This window comes from Bacillus rossius, chromosome 3, assembly GCF_032445375.1.
Source record: "Bacillus rossius redtenbacheri isolate Brsri chromosome 3, Brsri_v3, whole genome shotgun sequence".
NCBI classification, from domain to species: Eukaryota; Metazoa; Arthropoda; class Insecta; order Phasmatodea; family Bacillidae; genus Bacillus; species Bacillus rossius.
Window position 1 is genome coordinate 86,816,302 of NC_086332.1, and position 18,559 is coordinate 86,834,860.

General features: G+C 33.8%; 2 protein-coding genes across 5 annotated transcripts in view; one reads left to right on the forward strand and one right to left on the reverse strand.

Moving 5' to 3' along the window:
• The window catches only part of LOC134531008 (NPC intracellular cholesterol transporter 2), a 195,951-nt gene that overhangs the window by 97,820 nt on the left and 79,572 nt on the right, over positions 1 to 18,559 (reverse strand). The window lies entirely within an intron of this gene.
• Positions 11,047 to 18,559, forward strand: part of LOC134531007 (sodium/potassium-transporting ATPase subunit alpha) — a 349,143-nt gene continuing 341,630 nt past the window's right edge. Inside the window, exon 1 of one of the 2 annotated variants that reach the window (XM_063366437.1) lies at positions 11,047 to 11,320. In XM_063366437.1, the coding sequence (XP_063222507.1) occupies positions 11,291 to 11,320 (30 nt within the window). In that variant the 5' untranslated portion in view covers positions 11,047 to 11,290. The remainder of the gene's footprint in view (positions 11,321 to 18,559) is intronic. The other variant, XM_063366436.1, reaches the window with a different exon arrangement.

Sequence of the window (18,559 nt, forward strand, 5' to 3'; positions counted from 1 at the left end):
TGTTTTCGTAAATCTTTCTTCTTCGTGTTAGGAAACACCGTCCAGAGAAAGCGATTCTGATTTCTCATCTTTGGGTATCATTTTTGTCGACTAATGCACTTTAGAATTGTTATCACGAATAAGGCTGATAATATATCTAACCACTTGTCCTGGCTGCTTTCTAGCTTGTTTCAACCTTCACCGTGCACTGCAAGTTCACTGAAGAGATCAGCGAGAATGTCAATTTTTTCATGATCTTCGTGTTTACATAAAGCAGTTTCTGGATCGTTTCCCCGTAAATATGCAAGAATAAACTCTAGCGGTTTTTTGAGCTCCTGCAAATCTTAGTGGGGAAAAAAAATTCTATAATATATATATATATTTTTTTTTTTTGTAAAATCAATGGTTTCAGCGTAAGAGTGCCGCAAACCAACACACATCTACACTAACACACGTATTTAGTATAATAACGAAAAGCATTTTACTAAGCATTGAAAAAAAGTGGCCTACTACGGCCTACACGGTTCAACGCAGGCGTAAAGGGACGCTCCCCGTGGGCCTTATAGCCCCTTCTCCAAAACATTTGCCGACAGAGCTCAAATATTCTGTTTGAATCATCAGTACGAGTGTATCGTTCTACGGTATCCTTCGCAATTTCATAGCCATGGCTTCTAAGGAAGTGAACTGTTTAATTTGAGAAAATCCATTGGAAGTGAAGTGAATTAAGTGAAGGAAAAAGGATTAGATACAACAAGGGCAATCTCGTGGAGGGACTGAAATCGATAGTCGTTCAAGATGTGTGTCGAAAACGCTATAATAATGAGAAATTAAATTATGCATCTTTGCATAGAGGAAGCGATATCGCACATTCTCATTCCCAACTGCGATTCACTAACCCAACATTCTCATTTAGAGATTTTTTTTTGTGCACTGCTGAGATAACCGCAGACTTTAAAACGAAACAAAAACAGTCGCGCTTGTGCGATCGTAATATTGTGTACAGTATGGGTAAATTATCGATGAAAAAGAGTATTTCAGTAAATGCTAGAGCTCGTAATGATGACTGGGGTCGATCAGAATCAGCAGCACTACAACATTCGTTTTGAACTTATCACCAGGTTTAGCAATGGTATGAATTTGAACAACTTATTTCTTGCAAATGCAAAAAAAAAAAAAAAATGCCGTAGTGCCTGTGAATGCAGAAAGGCTGGATTAAAGTGCTCTGTTATTTGCACGAATTGCAATTGTAGGCCTACCTGTGATAATTTGCAAGTTCAACTACAAGATAGCAACGAAGAGGAAAAACAGAGACTGTTCTCGAGAAAACCTATAACGAAATCGAGGAAGAAGGTGATTACATCGAATCTGTAACCATATCGTGAATAACGTAGAATAAATTTTTATCTGTGACGTTTCGCTCGATTCTGAAGACAATGAACCCGCTAAACTTTGTCCATTAGGGATAGCAAAATGAATTTTTCACTAAATTTTTTAATTAGTGCATAATATGTGGATTAGGCCTCTTGGGGATACCACAAAAATGCGCTTCCTAGTGTACTTCGTGGTGGTGTGGAAATTAGTCTTTTTTAGTCACATGCGTGTTGGAGTAGACTTTGCGGCACTCGTACGCTGAAACTGAGGTAACGAAGTGAAAATTCGAAAATAGTACGTCAAAATGTATAAAAAATTTTTTTCATAACCCCCACAAAACTTTCCAGGTAAACTTCTAGCCGACTCCTTGCAAAACATCAATTCGTCCAGTCCTGGAGTCCCTTGTGTTTTGTTATCCTCATGGATATGATATTTCGTGGTAAAAAGTTTATTTTTTAGCACCCAAAAAACCACTTATTATGTTAATGTATACCCTGTAAGTCGTGTAATTATTCCAACTAATGAAAAATATCAGCTCTGGCCGAACCAATACATACCTACAATACGAACAATACCTGGCGTCCACATTTACTAATTTTCTTTTGTGAAGCAACTCGGTATTCGAAATTTCCTGTTCTTCCCGAGTTGGTTTGTATTTTCTGTTCTTTGCTGTTGGTGCATCGCCAAAAGCTTCTGTCTTCACCGTAATGGGTGTTTTCTTGATATTATTTTTTTTAATTTCGTCAAAGTGACAAGTGATTGGTATAAATATCTCTTAATTTTCCATTTCACGAGCTAGGATGCACGGACAGACTGTATAACATGATGTGGGTCACTGGCGAAGTCCGACATTGTCTGGTTGACAATAGATGGCATGAACTTCTTTTATTCTTGTATTTGTCTGCGGTAACATTATCAGTTTATTACATACACTCACATTCTAACTGTGTTTAGCTAGATATGTTCTCGTTGCCAAGTGAAAATGTGAATGATTCAGGATAGCTTTAAAGGCCCTCAATTAGTCACGTCTTTGAGCATTCAGTACTTCAATAATGTCATGAATTCGATAATCCGACGCCTCCATGTGCTGATCGATGGCTACCAGTTACTCTTGTATTTTCTTCCTCCACAAATTCTACGTTTAGACCACGTAGCGAGAGGTACTGCGCATTTCTATGTCATGAGCTTTGAGAACAGTTGAGCAGTTCATTGTTAGTACTCAGAGTGTGACTGCTACAACATAATGTTGAAAATTTTATTACTCATGTTAAATTTACCCTTATATAGAGGCAAGTCATTGACAATAACTAATAATCTGTCTTATTTATCCAATACAAGAAACACTTGCCTTTAATTTCCTGAAATGGCATGTCATTGTCGTCGTTAGAGTGACATAAATTAAGTTGTTCTATGCGAATTAACACATTGATGTTTGCATTGTATGTCATAAATGTTTAAATCTAATTTTTTTGTATCGTTCCATGGAAAAATACTCTTGAATTAGGCCTTTCTTTTCATGCAATACTTCATCGAAAACAAACGCTGAACTGGCTCTCGCTTCAATGTGAGTTACCACATATCTGTTTTCAGTAAATGGAAAATATTCTAGAACGTTCACCTATCGTAGAATCGAAACCAAGCGCTGGTACTTTTGCTAGTGCAGCGATTTGGAATACAAGTACACGATCTCAAACCAAAACTGTTTGGTTTCTCCAGCAAACTAAGTAAAATGCATGTCTTACTACAATAGTTTGCCATGAAATGACTCGCGGACAGTGGCTTTGTTGGCCTGCATAATGCACACAGGAAATCATACTCCCTGCTTGACGACATGCATTGTAATGTCGAAATTGTATAAAAGTATACAATTTACACTTTCAGCTCAGTTGAGCATAATGTGTCAAAGAGGAAAGACAAAAAACTCATGCAATGCAGGAATCATAATCTGCCTTTTGGGCTACAAATTCCTGCTTACAAATGATGCGGACCGGGAACTAAACTGACTAAAAGACTATCCCATGGTGATATGGACATTAATTCTTTGGATGAAGCGTGTAAACAAAATGACATCGTGTATTCTGTCGGCAAGGACTTGGAATCTATATACAGCGGATGGACAAGATAAAGGCACAGGAAGCCAAGGCTATTAGCCAATCACCAGACGCTGGACTCGAAGAGAAAATCGCAGCCTGGGGCATATCGAAGGTGATGAATGCCAAGATAAAATTAGGAAAGGGTAAAACGCGGAAATCGAATCGTGACTTGCGAGACTACGAATGGCTGTCGCAAGACTCATACTTATGTGCGAAAGATCAAGTAAAACGTTCTCACTGTCAATTAGATGACTGGTATATTTATAAATTTGCTTTTTCCTGTGTTAAGTGTACTTCATAGACCTAGTACGGACAGTCAACACTTCAGAGACCTAGTGCGGGCAGTCAACACTTCAGAGACCTAGTGCGGACAGTCAACACTTCAGAGACCTAGTGCGGGCAGTCAACACTTCAGAGACCTAGTGCGGGCAGTCTACACTTCAGAAAACTAGTGTGGGCAGTCAACACTTCAGAGAACTAATGCGGACAGTCAACAATTCAGAGAACTAGTGCGGATAGTAAACTCTTCAGAGAATGAGTGCGGGCTGTCAACACTTCAGAGAACGAGTGCGGGTAGTCAAAACTTTAGAGGACGAATGTAAGTAGGTAGTGAGAGAATGACAAAAAAAACTTTCTGCTTGTCTACAGGTGTATGTAGATTTCGAAGTAACAACTACTTATTCTAAAAATGTTCTTTAAACTTCTAGAACGTTTTAAAAACTTTATCCAATAAAATCTTCTATGTTCTCCATATTCATAAATGATCGATAAAACATTTTCTTTTATTCCATGCGACGAAAATGTATCGAATTTTTTCACTCAATTAATCCAGCATTGAATAAACTAGAACAATTTTTCTTATACGGCATACTAAGGCAGTAGTGAATTTTTTTTAACCTTTAAACACTTTTTGTTATCCCTTTCATTAATACATGGACGTAAAAAAAATTGTTTTTGACTAAGGCTTAGGATAATAATAACATGGTTAAAAATAAGTTCGAATTTGTTTATTGCAATCCCTCTTCTGTTTTAACTGTAATATTTCGTCTCAACAAAAAATGTTCCAGCCAAATGTTTTACATAATATTTAGGGTTTTTACAACAATTTATAACGGATTTGATAGTGTACCTACTAAAAAAAGTTATCTCATTTTTAGTCTTTCAAACCTAGTTATTTACATCCCTTGCAGAAACGGTTGGTTACATAAAAAGATCTACTTTAGACAAAATTTTTATAACGGATTCAATAGTGTACATTATATGGAATTTCTATTTAGTTTTTATTAAACCAACGATTTTTTAACCCCTTTTAGTAAAGGTTCGATTTATCAAAAAAATTGTTTCAGACCAAAGTTCAGATAATTTTTAGAAGATTTACAATGAACTGTTATAGATTCTATGGTTTACCTAACAAGGGATCTTGAATATTTTTTGTCCTTTAACCCCTGTTTTTTCTACCCTTTGAAACAATGGTTGGTTATGTCAAAAATTATTTCAGTCATAAGTTTTGGATAATATTTATAAGGTTTACAAACAATCTGAATAATTTTGATAGTTTGCCTTCTAAGAGTGTTATACATTTTTTGTCATTTAACCCCGGATTTTTTTCACCCCATGCAGTATTGGTTGGTCGTATAAAAATATTTTTCGAACGAAAGTTGTAGATAATATTTTAAGATTTTACAATAAATAATAATTGCCCCTTTTTTCATCCTCTTGCTGCAATGGTTCGTTTTATCAAAAATTGTTTCAGTCAAAAGTTTTAGATAAAAATAGTGAACATTTTACAAGTAATTTGAACTTATTCAATAGTGTGTATATTAAGGGAGTTATGAAGTTTGTTGTTCTTCAACTCTTTTTTTTCCCCACCCCTTGCTATAATGGTTGGTCATATGAAAATCTATTTCGAACGAAAGTTGCAGATACTGCAATAAATAAGAACGGATTCAATAGTTACATGGTACGGAAATGAAACATTGTTTTATTTATATCCCTGTTTTTCATCCCTCTGCAGCAATGGTTCGTTTAGTAAAAAATTGTTTCGGACCAAAGTTTTAGATAAAAAATTGAACATTTTACAAGCAATTTGAACTAATTTAAAAGTGTGTATAAGGAAGTTATGAAGTTTTTTGTTCTTATCCTTGTTTTTTCTACACCTTGCTATAATGGTTCGTTGCATGAAAATTAATTTCAAATGAAAATTGTAGATAATATTTTAAGGTTTTACAATAAATAAGAACGGACTTAATAGCGTAATAATTGATACGTAAATTATGATTTTTTACTCTACTCCCTTTTTTATCTCATAGTTTATTTTTTGTTTTATCAAAAATTGTTTCAGACAAATGTTTTAGATAAAAATTATTCTATTTACAAATAATTTTAACGGATTCGATAGTGTGTCTACTAAGGGATTTATGAATTTTTTTGTCCTCGAACCCTTGCAGTTAAGTTCGTCGTATGAAAATGTATTTAGACAAAAGATTTTGGAATTAATGATACGAGTTAAAATGCGTTCAATCGGATGCAATATTTGACATATTATGGCAACTATACCGGTTTTTCTGTTTTTAAAAAAAAAACTTACTCATTTCTACCCCTTTCGTGGAATTTTGGCCATTAACGAACTGGACCGAGATTTTCCATGACTTGATTTTATGTATTAGTTTAGAAGTGATTGGTGCAAAATTACGGTAGTTATCGTGTCCATAAAATTGTGATATATATAGATGTATAAATATATATAAACTTTTAAGTTGTCGATGGTTTTGGGATCTATGACCATGAAACGAAAAACTATATAAAAATTTTCCGGAAGTCGCACCATGGTAACGGCTACAATATGTAGTTTTTTTTTTACTTTACCAAATTCTTTGAAATCTACCTAGATGCTACCATGGAAGCAATTGCCATATATATAAATTGACCCTGACTTTATTTACGACCGCACAAATTGGGTCAAAGTATGAGAAGGAAAAAATGAAAATATCATAAGTTCCCTGCTGTAACATCCGTTCAACAATATTCATATCATTAAGGCCATATTACCTGCCAGCAAGTCTGGTACATGACTCGGCTACAATGTTCTAGGCGCGATTATACTTACCCGAATGCATTTCCTCTTCCGCCATCCACAACAAATAGACCCCTAACAGGACTACTTGCAATATTTCCCGGAACTGAGGGACAACCGAAAGAAGTAAAACTTTACTTAACAATATGTCTTTATCCTTGCATTGTACTTTCCCTAATGCCTTCTATAACTTCTCTTTTACCCCCTCCCGCCCCGCCCCCTTAACAAACAGACCCCCAACAGGACTACCTGCAATATTTCCCGGAACTGAGTGATAAACAAACCCAAATTCCCGTGTATCATTTAAATTTTACATTACTGGATTTTGAAACTAACCTACCAAGAAAAATTCGATCTCGTTAAGTTAAAAATTGCTAGTATTTGTCTTTAAATACCAAGCAAACTATGGTCAATTCTATTACCACCATTGAACTTTGAAAAGAGACTCGTAAACCTGAAAATAAGAACTTTGTTATATATTTTTGCTAGTCTATGGTCTATATATATTATAGTAAAAATTTATTTTTACCATCTATGGAGTATTTCTTAAAAATTTGGATTGACACCCACTAAAAAAAGTGCTGGGTATGCCTATGTACCCCAAGGTAAAGCAGTTTTTTGTCTCCATACCTTAAATTACAGCCTGTAATGAAAATTTAAGCATTAAAATTTTTGTATTTAATAAACAACAATACGAACTTGTTTTTAAAATTTTATATTGACTGACCGTTTTTATATAAATGACTTTCTTTTAGCTGAGATCGCAAGTAAAGTAAGAGAGGAGGGCAGAATACAAACAGAAAAGTAGAAATTTATATTGCAATAATTTTTACAGAAAGAAGAAAAATATTTACTTCATAAAATTGTATTCACAATATAAGTATTTAAGTTTCAATGATCCAGCAATCCAAACGGAAAAAGAAACACTACATATAATTGGCATTGTGGAATTCACATAGAAAAGGTAATGGGGCTCGCTACCTACCTCTTAAATAGCTTCTGGGCCTGTCTTTGTAATGCTTTATAACTACTCTATTCGTCTTGGAAAGATAATGGACGTATCAAAATTGTCATTAAATTATAGATTGCAAACGTTTAAAACAAATCTGTACCTTTCCAGTGAATTCTTCATGTTTTTTAAACTTATTATAATTCATAAATAGAATATCCATAACACCGTACATTTCTTCAACTTGGTAATATCCAATTCCTACACATATTACTCCCTACAAGTACATTATTGATGTCATCACATTTTTCGTTGGGAGTAGAACATATAGTATAGTGTTTCTCACATTTGTCACAATAATACCTTTCTTGGCTAAACCATTTATTTGCTCTCTCTTGAGCTCAAAATGTTCTATTGTGCAAACGTGTGGTGCTCGTAAACTACTCTTATTTCTTACATAAAATGTTTGAGGTTCTACTAATCAGTTTCCTACTAGTGTAGGAACACAAAAAGAAAAAGAAAAAAGAAAAAAATATATAGAACACTTTTCTCATCAGATACGTACACATTATTGTTGTCTTCCTTTATGTCGTATAAGGACGCACGACATTCACGCCTCAACCATCCTGTGGTCAGCACGTTGATGACCCGAGAAGAATCGCTGTAGAGAGTGGGGCATGACGTACCAGCAACTCTTCGACCATCCAGTGGACAGCACGCAGATGGGGGTTCAAGCATGCTGCAACGAAAGCGGTATAGTGACGCGGTACTAACAGAGGCAGAAGAGTGTTTTGATTTGTAAGATTTACAGAGTGATACGATTTCCGGATTTTTGACTTTGCTATGGCTAATATTTTACAGTAAAATATGTGTTTTGGTGTTATAAAGCATGCACCTTAATTCACTGTTCGCAGTAAACTTTGGTCACACAATGACACCGAAATCCAGACGGTGCAAAACTATTTCTGTGTATATATCTATATTACTTATTTATGGTAACGAAAACTCCCATAATTGTGCACAAATTACTTCTAGACTATATTTGATATACAAATGTGAAACCTCGGTCAAATTGGTTATGTGCATGATCGGTTTAAAACAGTATAAATAGCGAAGGTTTCAAAAAAAATAATAATCGCTATAACTCTCTTAGTATGAAAAAAATTGCATTTGCCAAAACAAATAACATTTTTGGTTCAAAACATTTTTGATAACATGAATCATTAGCTTAAGAGGAATAATAAAATAGGAGTGGAATTATAAATAAATTTATATATCGTAACTCCCTTAGGAGGCATGGTGTCTAATCCGTTCAGAATTACTGTAAAATTTTTGAATATTAGCAAAACTTTTGTCTGAAACAATTTTTGATGGATACTACCTATCATTAGGCCTACTGTAAAGGGTGATAAAAAAAAGATTTGAAGGACCAAAAAAAAAAAACATAACTCTCCTAGTAAGCACAGTATTAATATTCTAAATATCATCTAAACTTTTTGTGTAAAAGAGTTTTTATACGACCAAACACTGCAAAGGATGACCAAAATTAAGTTGTAGAACAAACATTCATTACTACCTTTGTAGACAGAATACTGAGTCATCTGAGAATAATAAATCTTCTAAATAATACCAAAATATTTTGTCTGAAACATTTTTTTATAACTGCAACCCTTAACGCAAAGGATGAATAAGAGGTCAGTTTATATCTTTTGGGAGTAAATGGTACCTACCTGCACCCGGCAATGTCATGTCATTTTTATCGAAAATATTATAGAAAATATATGAAAATGCTGGATGCATTAGAAAAATCATTCTAAACCTGTCGGAAGCATGTAGTATGTGAAAATGTTCAGTCAATAGTGTTTGGGGAATACTTGGGAACATATACTGTGGTTTATACATAAAGAATGTTCCATAAATATCTAGTACGTTTCAGTTGTTTCTAGAAAATGTTCGAGACGGTTTCGGAAGGTTTCAAAATAAATATAAACCTCAGAATCTACTTGCGCTAATAGGCCAAGCAGAAAGAAATTATAAAACTAAACTTTCCTACTTTTCACCCAATAAACAGTAAAATTAAAAAAAAAAAAAGAGTACAACCTAACATCTATATTTAAAGCGTGCTCTGTTCCCAACATTCATACTCATTATCATAACATTAGCATAGTTACCATTATTTATAGGCCTATAAATAAAACTAAACCTACTCTCTTAGCGATCGAATAAAAAAAATACTCTTTATGTACGTTATTTCTTGTCAGTTTCATAAATACCGCTTGATTTGGATATTATATGATTTTTTTTGTTATAAAACATATATTTACTCATTTTATCAAAACCAAAGAGGGGGTATTTTAGAAAATAGGGATGAGAATTTTGTAGCTTTATTAAGTTTAATATACAAAACTCAATACCTTAACACCAGTTTGAAGAATTTCGAAGACATTGTAATTTTACTATTTAAGCAAACTGAACCCTTTCAACCATTTTGAGGTTGGAATTTCGGAAGGCGGTAAAAGGAAGTTAGCGGTTTTTGGTTTTTTACTATTCATATTCAAAATATAAAAAATATATATCAAATTACCGTTTATTAATTTCAGGAATTATATATATTTGTAAAAATACATTTACCCCTTTTCATTCCTTTAGGGGCGGAATTACTTAATTTTTCACTGCCCAGTCTTTCAATTAGTAGCCTAATACCTCACAAACAAAAACGTTTAATAGCAATCCATTAAGTTATTTTTTTTAGTTATTATGAAAAGAAACAGACAAAAATTATAAGAACATTTTTAAAAAAATATTAATCTGATGTTATGATAATGGGTAGGAATAATATAAATACTAAAACTATAAACGTCTCTTTACCTGTTTCCTACAATTCCACCCGTATGGGGTGAAAACGCAATTAGTGTCCTTTTATAAAGAAAAAAAATTGTATCACCGAATGTACTTAAAGAGAATGTTGGGAACAGAGCATGGATATTTGAGTTCTTACAATAATTGTAAATATCAGTTTTCTATGGATTTTTTTTTTATAAATACAGTAGACTACATTCACTCTACTGATTTTTGTTACTAGTATGTATAGAATACATAGTGGATTAAAGTTTAATAAGTTTAAGAGAAATACAAATTGGAAATGGTGTGAGCCTACTCGGTTATTTACTTGAAATGAGATAAATAATTACAAAAAAAAAAATTGTTCCAAAGCAATACGTTAAACATTTTTTTCTTTATTTCCACTGTTTAAGCGGAAGTGATAATATTCCTATATTTATTTATATATTATAATTACGTAGAAACAGCACTGTGAAAGAGGAAGTTTTATAAAAATAAATAACAACTCATATTATCCTTAATAAATTAATGCAAGATAGTGTTCAAAATTTACACACGAAAGTGTTTTTTGTCAATGAAATTGCGTGATAAATTATTTTAAAATACAAGATATATTTTTGTATTGATTATAGTAGTATTGCTGGTTTAAATAAAATTTAAGTGACCCCGTATTAATTTTGCGCGAACAGAAATCGTTAGCACAGGTGCAGTTGCTTCGTCTGCAACTGACTACTCTCAACAACTTAGAACTTAGTTGCATTTGACAATTTAAAATGTAAAATATGCAGTTTTATAAGTTAACTAACGACTTTTTTACAGCAAACTTTTTATTTAAATAGAAGAAACAATTGGAGTATTCTCATTACATTTGATTTTAAAATGAAAATGAACTGTTAAGAAAATAGTTCGTCGTTTGAGTATGAAAGCACTGCGTCACTCGGTGCAACTCCCATACCGTTTTTCAGGTCGCGAGGTGGTTTCAAGATGGCGTCGAAAGGCGTGAACCATGGTCAGGTGAGTGTTTGAAATTTAACCAAATGAATGCAGTCGATGCAAGCAAATAAAATAATACCAGCCATGAGCCCCATGTAACGATATGGTGGTTTGTTGATGTGTCGGTAACTCATTACATGCGATTACGTTGTTTGTATGCGGTATGATAGAAGCCACAGTTGTCAAAACAATTTTTTTTTTTATGCCAAGTAGGAGCGTGGTAGGAGTGGTCGTGAGATTAACCTTGTGTCACGTCAAATACGTAGTGAAATCGAAGTTTGTTTGTCTTTTTGAAAATATTTTTATTCGTAATGATATTCATACACTTTTTTTAGTAGAAAATACAAATTTGCGTGAAATGAGTACTACGATTTCACACTACAGTATTTTTCTTTAACATTTTCTTTTAAAAGCGTATTATATGAGATCTAAGGTTTCTGTTTTATTTTATTTAAAATACAAGTGCACTATTAAGGTTAATTATCGTTACATCTATACTTTTGCGAACTTGTAATGCTAATTGGTGGCTTAATAATTTTTTTAATTTTTCTTTTTTTAAGGAAAAAATGCTGTCGGTAGGACATTTGCAAGGCGGTTGTTCGGATGTAAACACGCTCGAGTCGATCCACATTGGCAAGCCTACAAAGTGAAAACAAGGTGGGGACTGTGGCGCGGCCTACACGTCGGAAACACGTGACGTGCTAGAATCCCACGCGCGTGAGTCATGTGGCCGTTGTTCACCTCTTGAAGCAGCTGCCTTGCGTGCCGCGTCGAGAATCGTTCGATGTGCTAGTTGGTACCTCTTCCGCCCGATAGATAGCGACACCAGTACCTATCCGTGCGTTCTCACTAGTTTCACTCTAATTTTTACATCGTACCGTTAGTTATTTTTGTTGCATGTTTATTGGGTATGCAAACTCTTAAATCATACTTACACTTACATAAAAATTTCTAACGGACTCTTTTTATTTTTTAATAGTATAATAAGGAACGTTTTACGATGTCACGGAAACGGGGAACATTTTACAAGCGTAAACTGCTTCCACAATGCACGGAAACGTAACGAATTGCAATCGGTGAAATTGCAGTTCAAAGTTACGATACATATAATTTAAACATATATGCTTCGAAGTCATAGAACGGGCAGAATTTCCATAAACAAAAATAAACTACAGAGTAATAATAAAATTAGATAGTCTTGTACTTGAAGAAACAAATTTTAACTTATTTTGAACATAAACAAACATGGATACCAATATAGCCAAGTACTGTACGAGGCTACTGTTTACTGCACCGCGAGCCATTGTAGATCCGTGAGATCCGTCTCCGCTTACGAGATCAGTCTCCATTTCCACGTCATTGTAGAACGGGCCTAAGCCAGGGGTCGGCAACCTTTTGAGTCGGAAGAGCCAAAAATTACAATTTACAAAATTTCAAAGTTTTTAAAGAGCCACAAAAATTTTTCTTGCCAACAATAAATAGTACTTGCATAAATAGTTTTTTGATAAAAAAAACTAATCTATTTATTCATAAAAAAATTTATTCATATATAAGTATGGTTTTTTCACAACAAATTAGATAATATACATGGTCTTATTAGATAATCACTTATTATATTAGTAAAATATTAAAACAATTAAACACTTACAGCACTAACTTGTACTTCAATAACAATTAATTGCGCAAACACATTCAATGAAAGCGTTGTCTTTGCATGGTTTTAGAAAGTTTGGATAAATTTGGCTCATAACTTGTTTTAAATTTCAAACACGACTCTAAACTTTCATTTGTTAGTTGGCGTCTTACTTTACTTTTATTTATATTCATGCAAGAGAACACTTGCTCGCACGAATATGTCGATCCGAAGATAGTCAGCACTCCAAATGCCAACTTCTTCACCTCACTGTAGCAATCAGGAAGACTATTCCATGCGTCGAATATAAGTGCCTCAACTCGCGGCATTTCTTTTAAAGCTGTCCACTTTTGTTACGTTACGTACATACATTTCTGGACCTCTAACTCTTCCAACTTGCTTTTCAAATCTGTAAATTTTCCACTCCACAAAGCTTTACTTTTTAAATCAATCAATTGCATTTCTAGAGATCCAGTATCAACTCCAAATGGCTTAATGTGGATTTCGTTACCATTTGTGTTGAGAGGATTTACTATGAATGCTAGAGTGGTTTTGTTGGTTTTGAATTGTTGAAATCTATCAGAAAATTTTTTTTATAACTGTGCTGAAGTATTTTTGTCAACAGTTGCACTGGTTTTATCGCGATATTGCTTAGAAATTGAAAATGAAGTAATTTACCGCTCTGAATATCTTCTGCAAAAATAATTAATTTTTCTTCGAAACTAACCAATTCTACCAAAACATAGGCTGGGTTTCCCTTTCCTTGCAGTTTTAGATTCAGCTCATTTAATTTCGCTCTGATATCCACCATAAAGTAAAATTTTTGCAACCATTTGCCATCCTCTAATTCAGGGTGATTAATGCCTTTTTCATTGAGGAATGTATTTATTTCATTCAAGCACAAAGCAAAAAGTTTCAACACCTTTCCTTTAGAAAGCCATCGCACTTTATTGTGAAGAAGGAGGTCGGAATACTGAGTCTCCATTTCGTTTAAGAATTCTTTAAACTGACGATGGTAGAGTGCTTTTGACAAGATGCCGTTAACAATCATGATTACCAAATTCATGACCTCAACTATTTTGGCCGGAAATGTTTGGGCACAAAGTGCTTCTTGGTGTAATATGTAGTGAAACGTAAGAATTTCGTGGTTTATTTTGCTCTGAAGAATCGTTGTTGTCGTCCCTTTATTTTACCCGTCATACTTCTGGCTCCATCAGTTGCTATTGAAACGATTTTATTTAAATCGATCTCATTATCTTCGAGGCATTTTTGCACGGCATTCGCTATATCTTCCCCTCTAGTTTGTCCCGAGAGTGGTAGCAATCCTAGAAGTTCTTCTTTTGGACCTTGGGAAGACATATACCTAACAAAAAGGGCAATTTGTGCCGTGTATTTTATGTCGCAAGACTCATCTATAGCAAGTGATAAGACAGAAGCAAGTTGAATGTCTTCCACCTGCAAATATGTTACATTTGAAGACATTTTTGCTATTCTGTTTTTAACTGTTTTAGCGGATAGAGGCAAATCTTTGATTTTTTTTTCAAGATTTCTGGATTGCTTTTGAAATCACGAAACAGTTCTTCAGATGCACGTATGAAGCAATCTTTGATATACTCACCATCTGTGAATGGTTTGCCTTTTTTTTGCGGTTTCTAGTGATACCGCGAAGCTTTCCGGATTAACATTACTTCTAGATTGCGTCCAGTTACTTAACATGGAACTTTATTGCTGTTTTTGTTTTTGGAGCTCGTCAACAGCTTTTTTTCGTTCTTCACCGACGGACCACAGAACAAGGAGGGAGATATAGAAGTGCGACTGATATGTTGGAAACTGAAACCATGTTTGCGCGTCAAGTGGCGCTAACAGTTGGGTGGGCCCGTAAGTACTAGTAAAACGAAAACCTCGGGCGGAAGGATAGCTTTAAATTGATAATTTAACTGGTTGATGACATATTGTTTAGTAAAATATAACAAGCATGGAAAAAAAACCAGGCTTACTACTAGTTTGTAATAAAAAAGTATTTTCTGTATAAATGACCTGGTGATGCAGTATTTCTGGTACGGAACTAAAGAGCCGCAGCTTCACATCCAAAGAGCCGCATGTGGCTCGCGAGCCGCAGGTTGCCGACCCCTGGCCTAAGCAGTTGAACGTTATTGTTGTTTGTGGTATTTTTTGTCACGAAAGGCCCGGCACATTCAACATAAGCTTTTCACTAACACAACAGAGTATTATAATTAACAGTAGAACTCTATGTACCGTAATTCAATATAGCCTAACCAGCTACAATCATACATCATATTAAACATTTTTTACATGAGCCCGGCATTCAATATAGTTTTCTCTCGGTTTTACTAATGCTTAATAATGTGTTATTGCTAAAACCGTCATATGTTTTCTGTCAAAGGAAGCTTTGCACTTCATACTACGTAATTATTTGAGAACTTTTTTTTTAATAAATAAGAAAATGCGCGTGTTGACTAGATTTTGCTGTCTATTATTTTCTGTTCGTTATGTTCGCACGATGGAGTTAAGCTATAAACAACCTTGTCTATTTCCGGAAGAGAAAAAAAAAATCTGGATTTAAAGTAATCTGTTGATTATGTTGGTCAATAAAATTAGGAAATTTATTTTAAGCAAATATGATTAGTGCAACTTAAGTTAATGTTGTGTAATGATTTTGATTGTTGCTGTACACCAAGTCAAGTGCACATACACACCAAGTAATTGTCGGGTTTTGACAAGTTTCAATGCGGGTGAGAACAAATCACCTCCTCCACTTCCTCAAACTGTCTTCGGTTGTCTTTTGTCATTCGTAAACAATGGTGGGTGTCGATTTAATAACGGATTACTAGATTATACTAATTGTACTTCAAAAAAATATATATTTACACTTTTTTTTGCTTATCTAATTGCTATAAGATTATTTAATACATAATTCAGTCCATTGGTTTGATTATTACATAAGTTCTACATCCTTTATTTTTACTTAAAATAAAATAAAATAATATTAAAAATATGTAATTCTCTAACTAAAACACGCTTAGTAGAAAAATGATTGCCTATACATTATTAATGAATAAACCAATCCTTAATCGAATCGCCTCACCTGTTAGCCTAAATGAAAATGTGAGATGATTTTCCTTCATTTTAGATTGAAGTTTATTATGGGAACTACTTCTATCTGGAACTATGCGTATTTCTTTGTCTCATTTGATAACAAAAATTGTTAGCTATAAAATTTTTAGAATTCGTATAATAAGTAATTAATAAATTAACATATATAAAATTTTAAATTGGTAGCATTTTGAACTATGAAAATGATATCACAATTAATACTGTGAATTAGCTAGATGAGCTGTCTGATTAGTCTAATACTATAAATACATCATAAATAAACTACATTAAAGCAAACTCAAATTCTCTTTTATCTTTTAAATTTTACATTTATTGGTTTTTGAAACTAACCTACCATGAAAAATTTGATCTCGTTAAGTTCAAAATTGCTTAGTATTTGTTTTTAAATTCTCAAGCCAAGTTGTTTATATAATTATAGAAGATAAAATGTCAAAAATCATTCCCCAGGTTACATTTTTTAAACATAAACAGCTGCAATTTTCATATAATTTCAGTATTTGGTTAAATGGACAGCAATATGTTTTTACTACCCCGAATTTATTGCTTTGGCTGGTTTTCTGATAGCATTCTAGGCATCGTGTGCATAGTGTATCAAATTCTTTCTTCTCTTCTGCTATGCAAACTGTTGTGCCCACTTTTACACCCATGGGTATATCAAAAGGTATAGCAGAAATTAGGCATCGTGTGGGATGGGCTTTACATATAAGAAGGGTCCGGTTGGCATCCTCTGGAAAATTCGACAAATTAACTCATTAGACAACGTTTTTAAAACAACCTGGAACTTAAAATTTAAAATAAATAAAAGTTTTGCTGATTTGTTTCTAGGAAATGAATGTCGATATTCTTATTAAAATTTGAATACATTACATTTTACGTTATGTAATAAACTAGCACTATCGCACTGCAAATTATGGATACAGATGGACAACACCCTTTTTTTTTTATTATTATAGATTAACTTAAAATAGTACGTGGAAAAATATGCGCAAACATTTATTACGAACTTAAATATAAACTGAAATGTTAACCGTCTGCTCTAAAGATTGCAATAAAATTTAAAAGTGTAATTTGCTGCAAACAAATTGTTACAATTGTAACAAACACGGCGACAAAACTCTGCAAAGAATTTTGCAGTTGTCTGACTACTGTATTCGTTAAGCATAGTATTCACGTTACTCGATTTCACCCTCATGAGTTCTGTAGCTTTATATTTATTGGGAAAACACATGTTTTTTATGTTATTTATTAAAATTAATAAAAATTATTTATTTAGAAGTTTATAGGACATGGAGTCGTTTTATTTGGCAGGAATATACTTACTTCCAACTTAAAAAATTTGATGAGAGTAGTTTACACATAAGCATGGGGGAAAATTAAAAATGGTTGAAAAAATCCAACTTTATTAACTAATTTTTACAAATAACCTATAATGTTACGATAAATCGCAATGGGACAGAAAATATAGATCTCGTGAATTTCGATACGGCAACCGTAAGTTAAGCAGAAAAAATATTTGAAACAATCATAAAAAAATTAGAAAATTTACCCTAGATTGAAGAGGTTGAATTAACTAAGGTATTACCGACGTAGATATAAGTAACGGGACCGAAATTTTAGACCTCACGGTGTAAACCGTGTTTTCTTGCGTGTTACCCTTCGTCCACAACGGACCTCCGAAGAAAGGTCCCCATCGACTACAAAAAAGGCGTTTTAAGCTCATTTCTCTTTCGGTCTTTGGGAGCTTAGCCTTCTAAACACCCACATGAGTTTGGATCCATTATACTACTACTAAATACAGTCCTTTGCTATTAATCCTAAGCAAATTAAAAAAAAATTCAACAATTCTTAAAGATGATGGACAATAGCATCCGTAGAAGTACCTTTTAACTTTTAACATTGAAAACTATATACTGTTATGTGGCCAACTGTGAATAATTATAGGTTTTTGCGGGGTTTTGGGCGCCTACCCTCTTCGCAGTAGATAACAGGAACGCTGCTACTGGATGGACTAACCAGACTGATAATCCAGCTAGCACGTCACCGCACTGTGTTACTGTCCAGAGAGTAATTATTAAAAAGGAAATTTGGTATTTTTGTGTGACTGGTGGAAATTTGCATTACTTAACTGACGTTTGTTATAAATGAAATAGTAATAACTGAAAAACATATGATTTTAATGGGTTCTTGCATATGGGCGTGAAGTTACTGTTAACATGTAATTAAGCGAGAACAACCAAAATAATATATTTTGTATGTTAACTTCTGTTCAGTCCTAGGTGTCGGTACGTAGATGCAAATGACGTCACTGGAACACATTGAATACCATGCCGGGTCTAGCTATACGTTGTCGGAGGCTTGAAGGCTCTCTTCCCAGGACCTCCAGGTGGTCTGCTGCTACACTGGAACACTGGACGCTGTAAGCTGTAATTGGCGAACTACAGAAGATCTGAAGTAGCCGGGGTGTCTGGCTGAAGAATCGCCTTCCCTCTCGT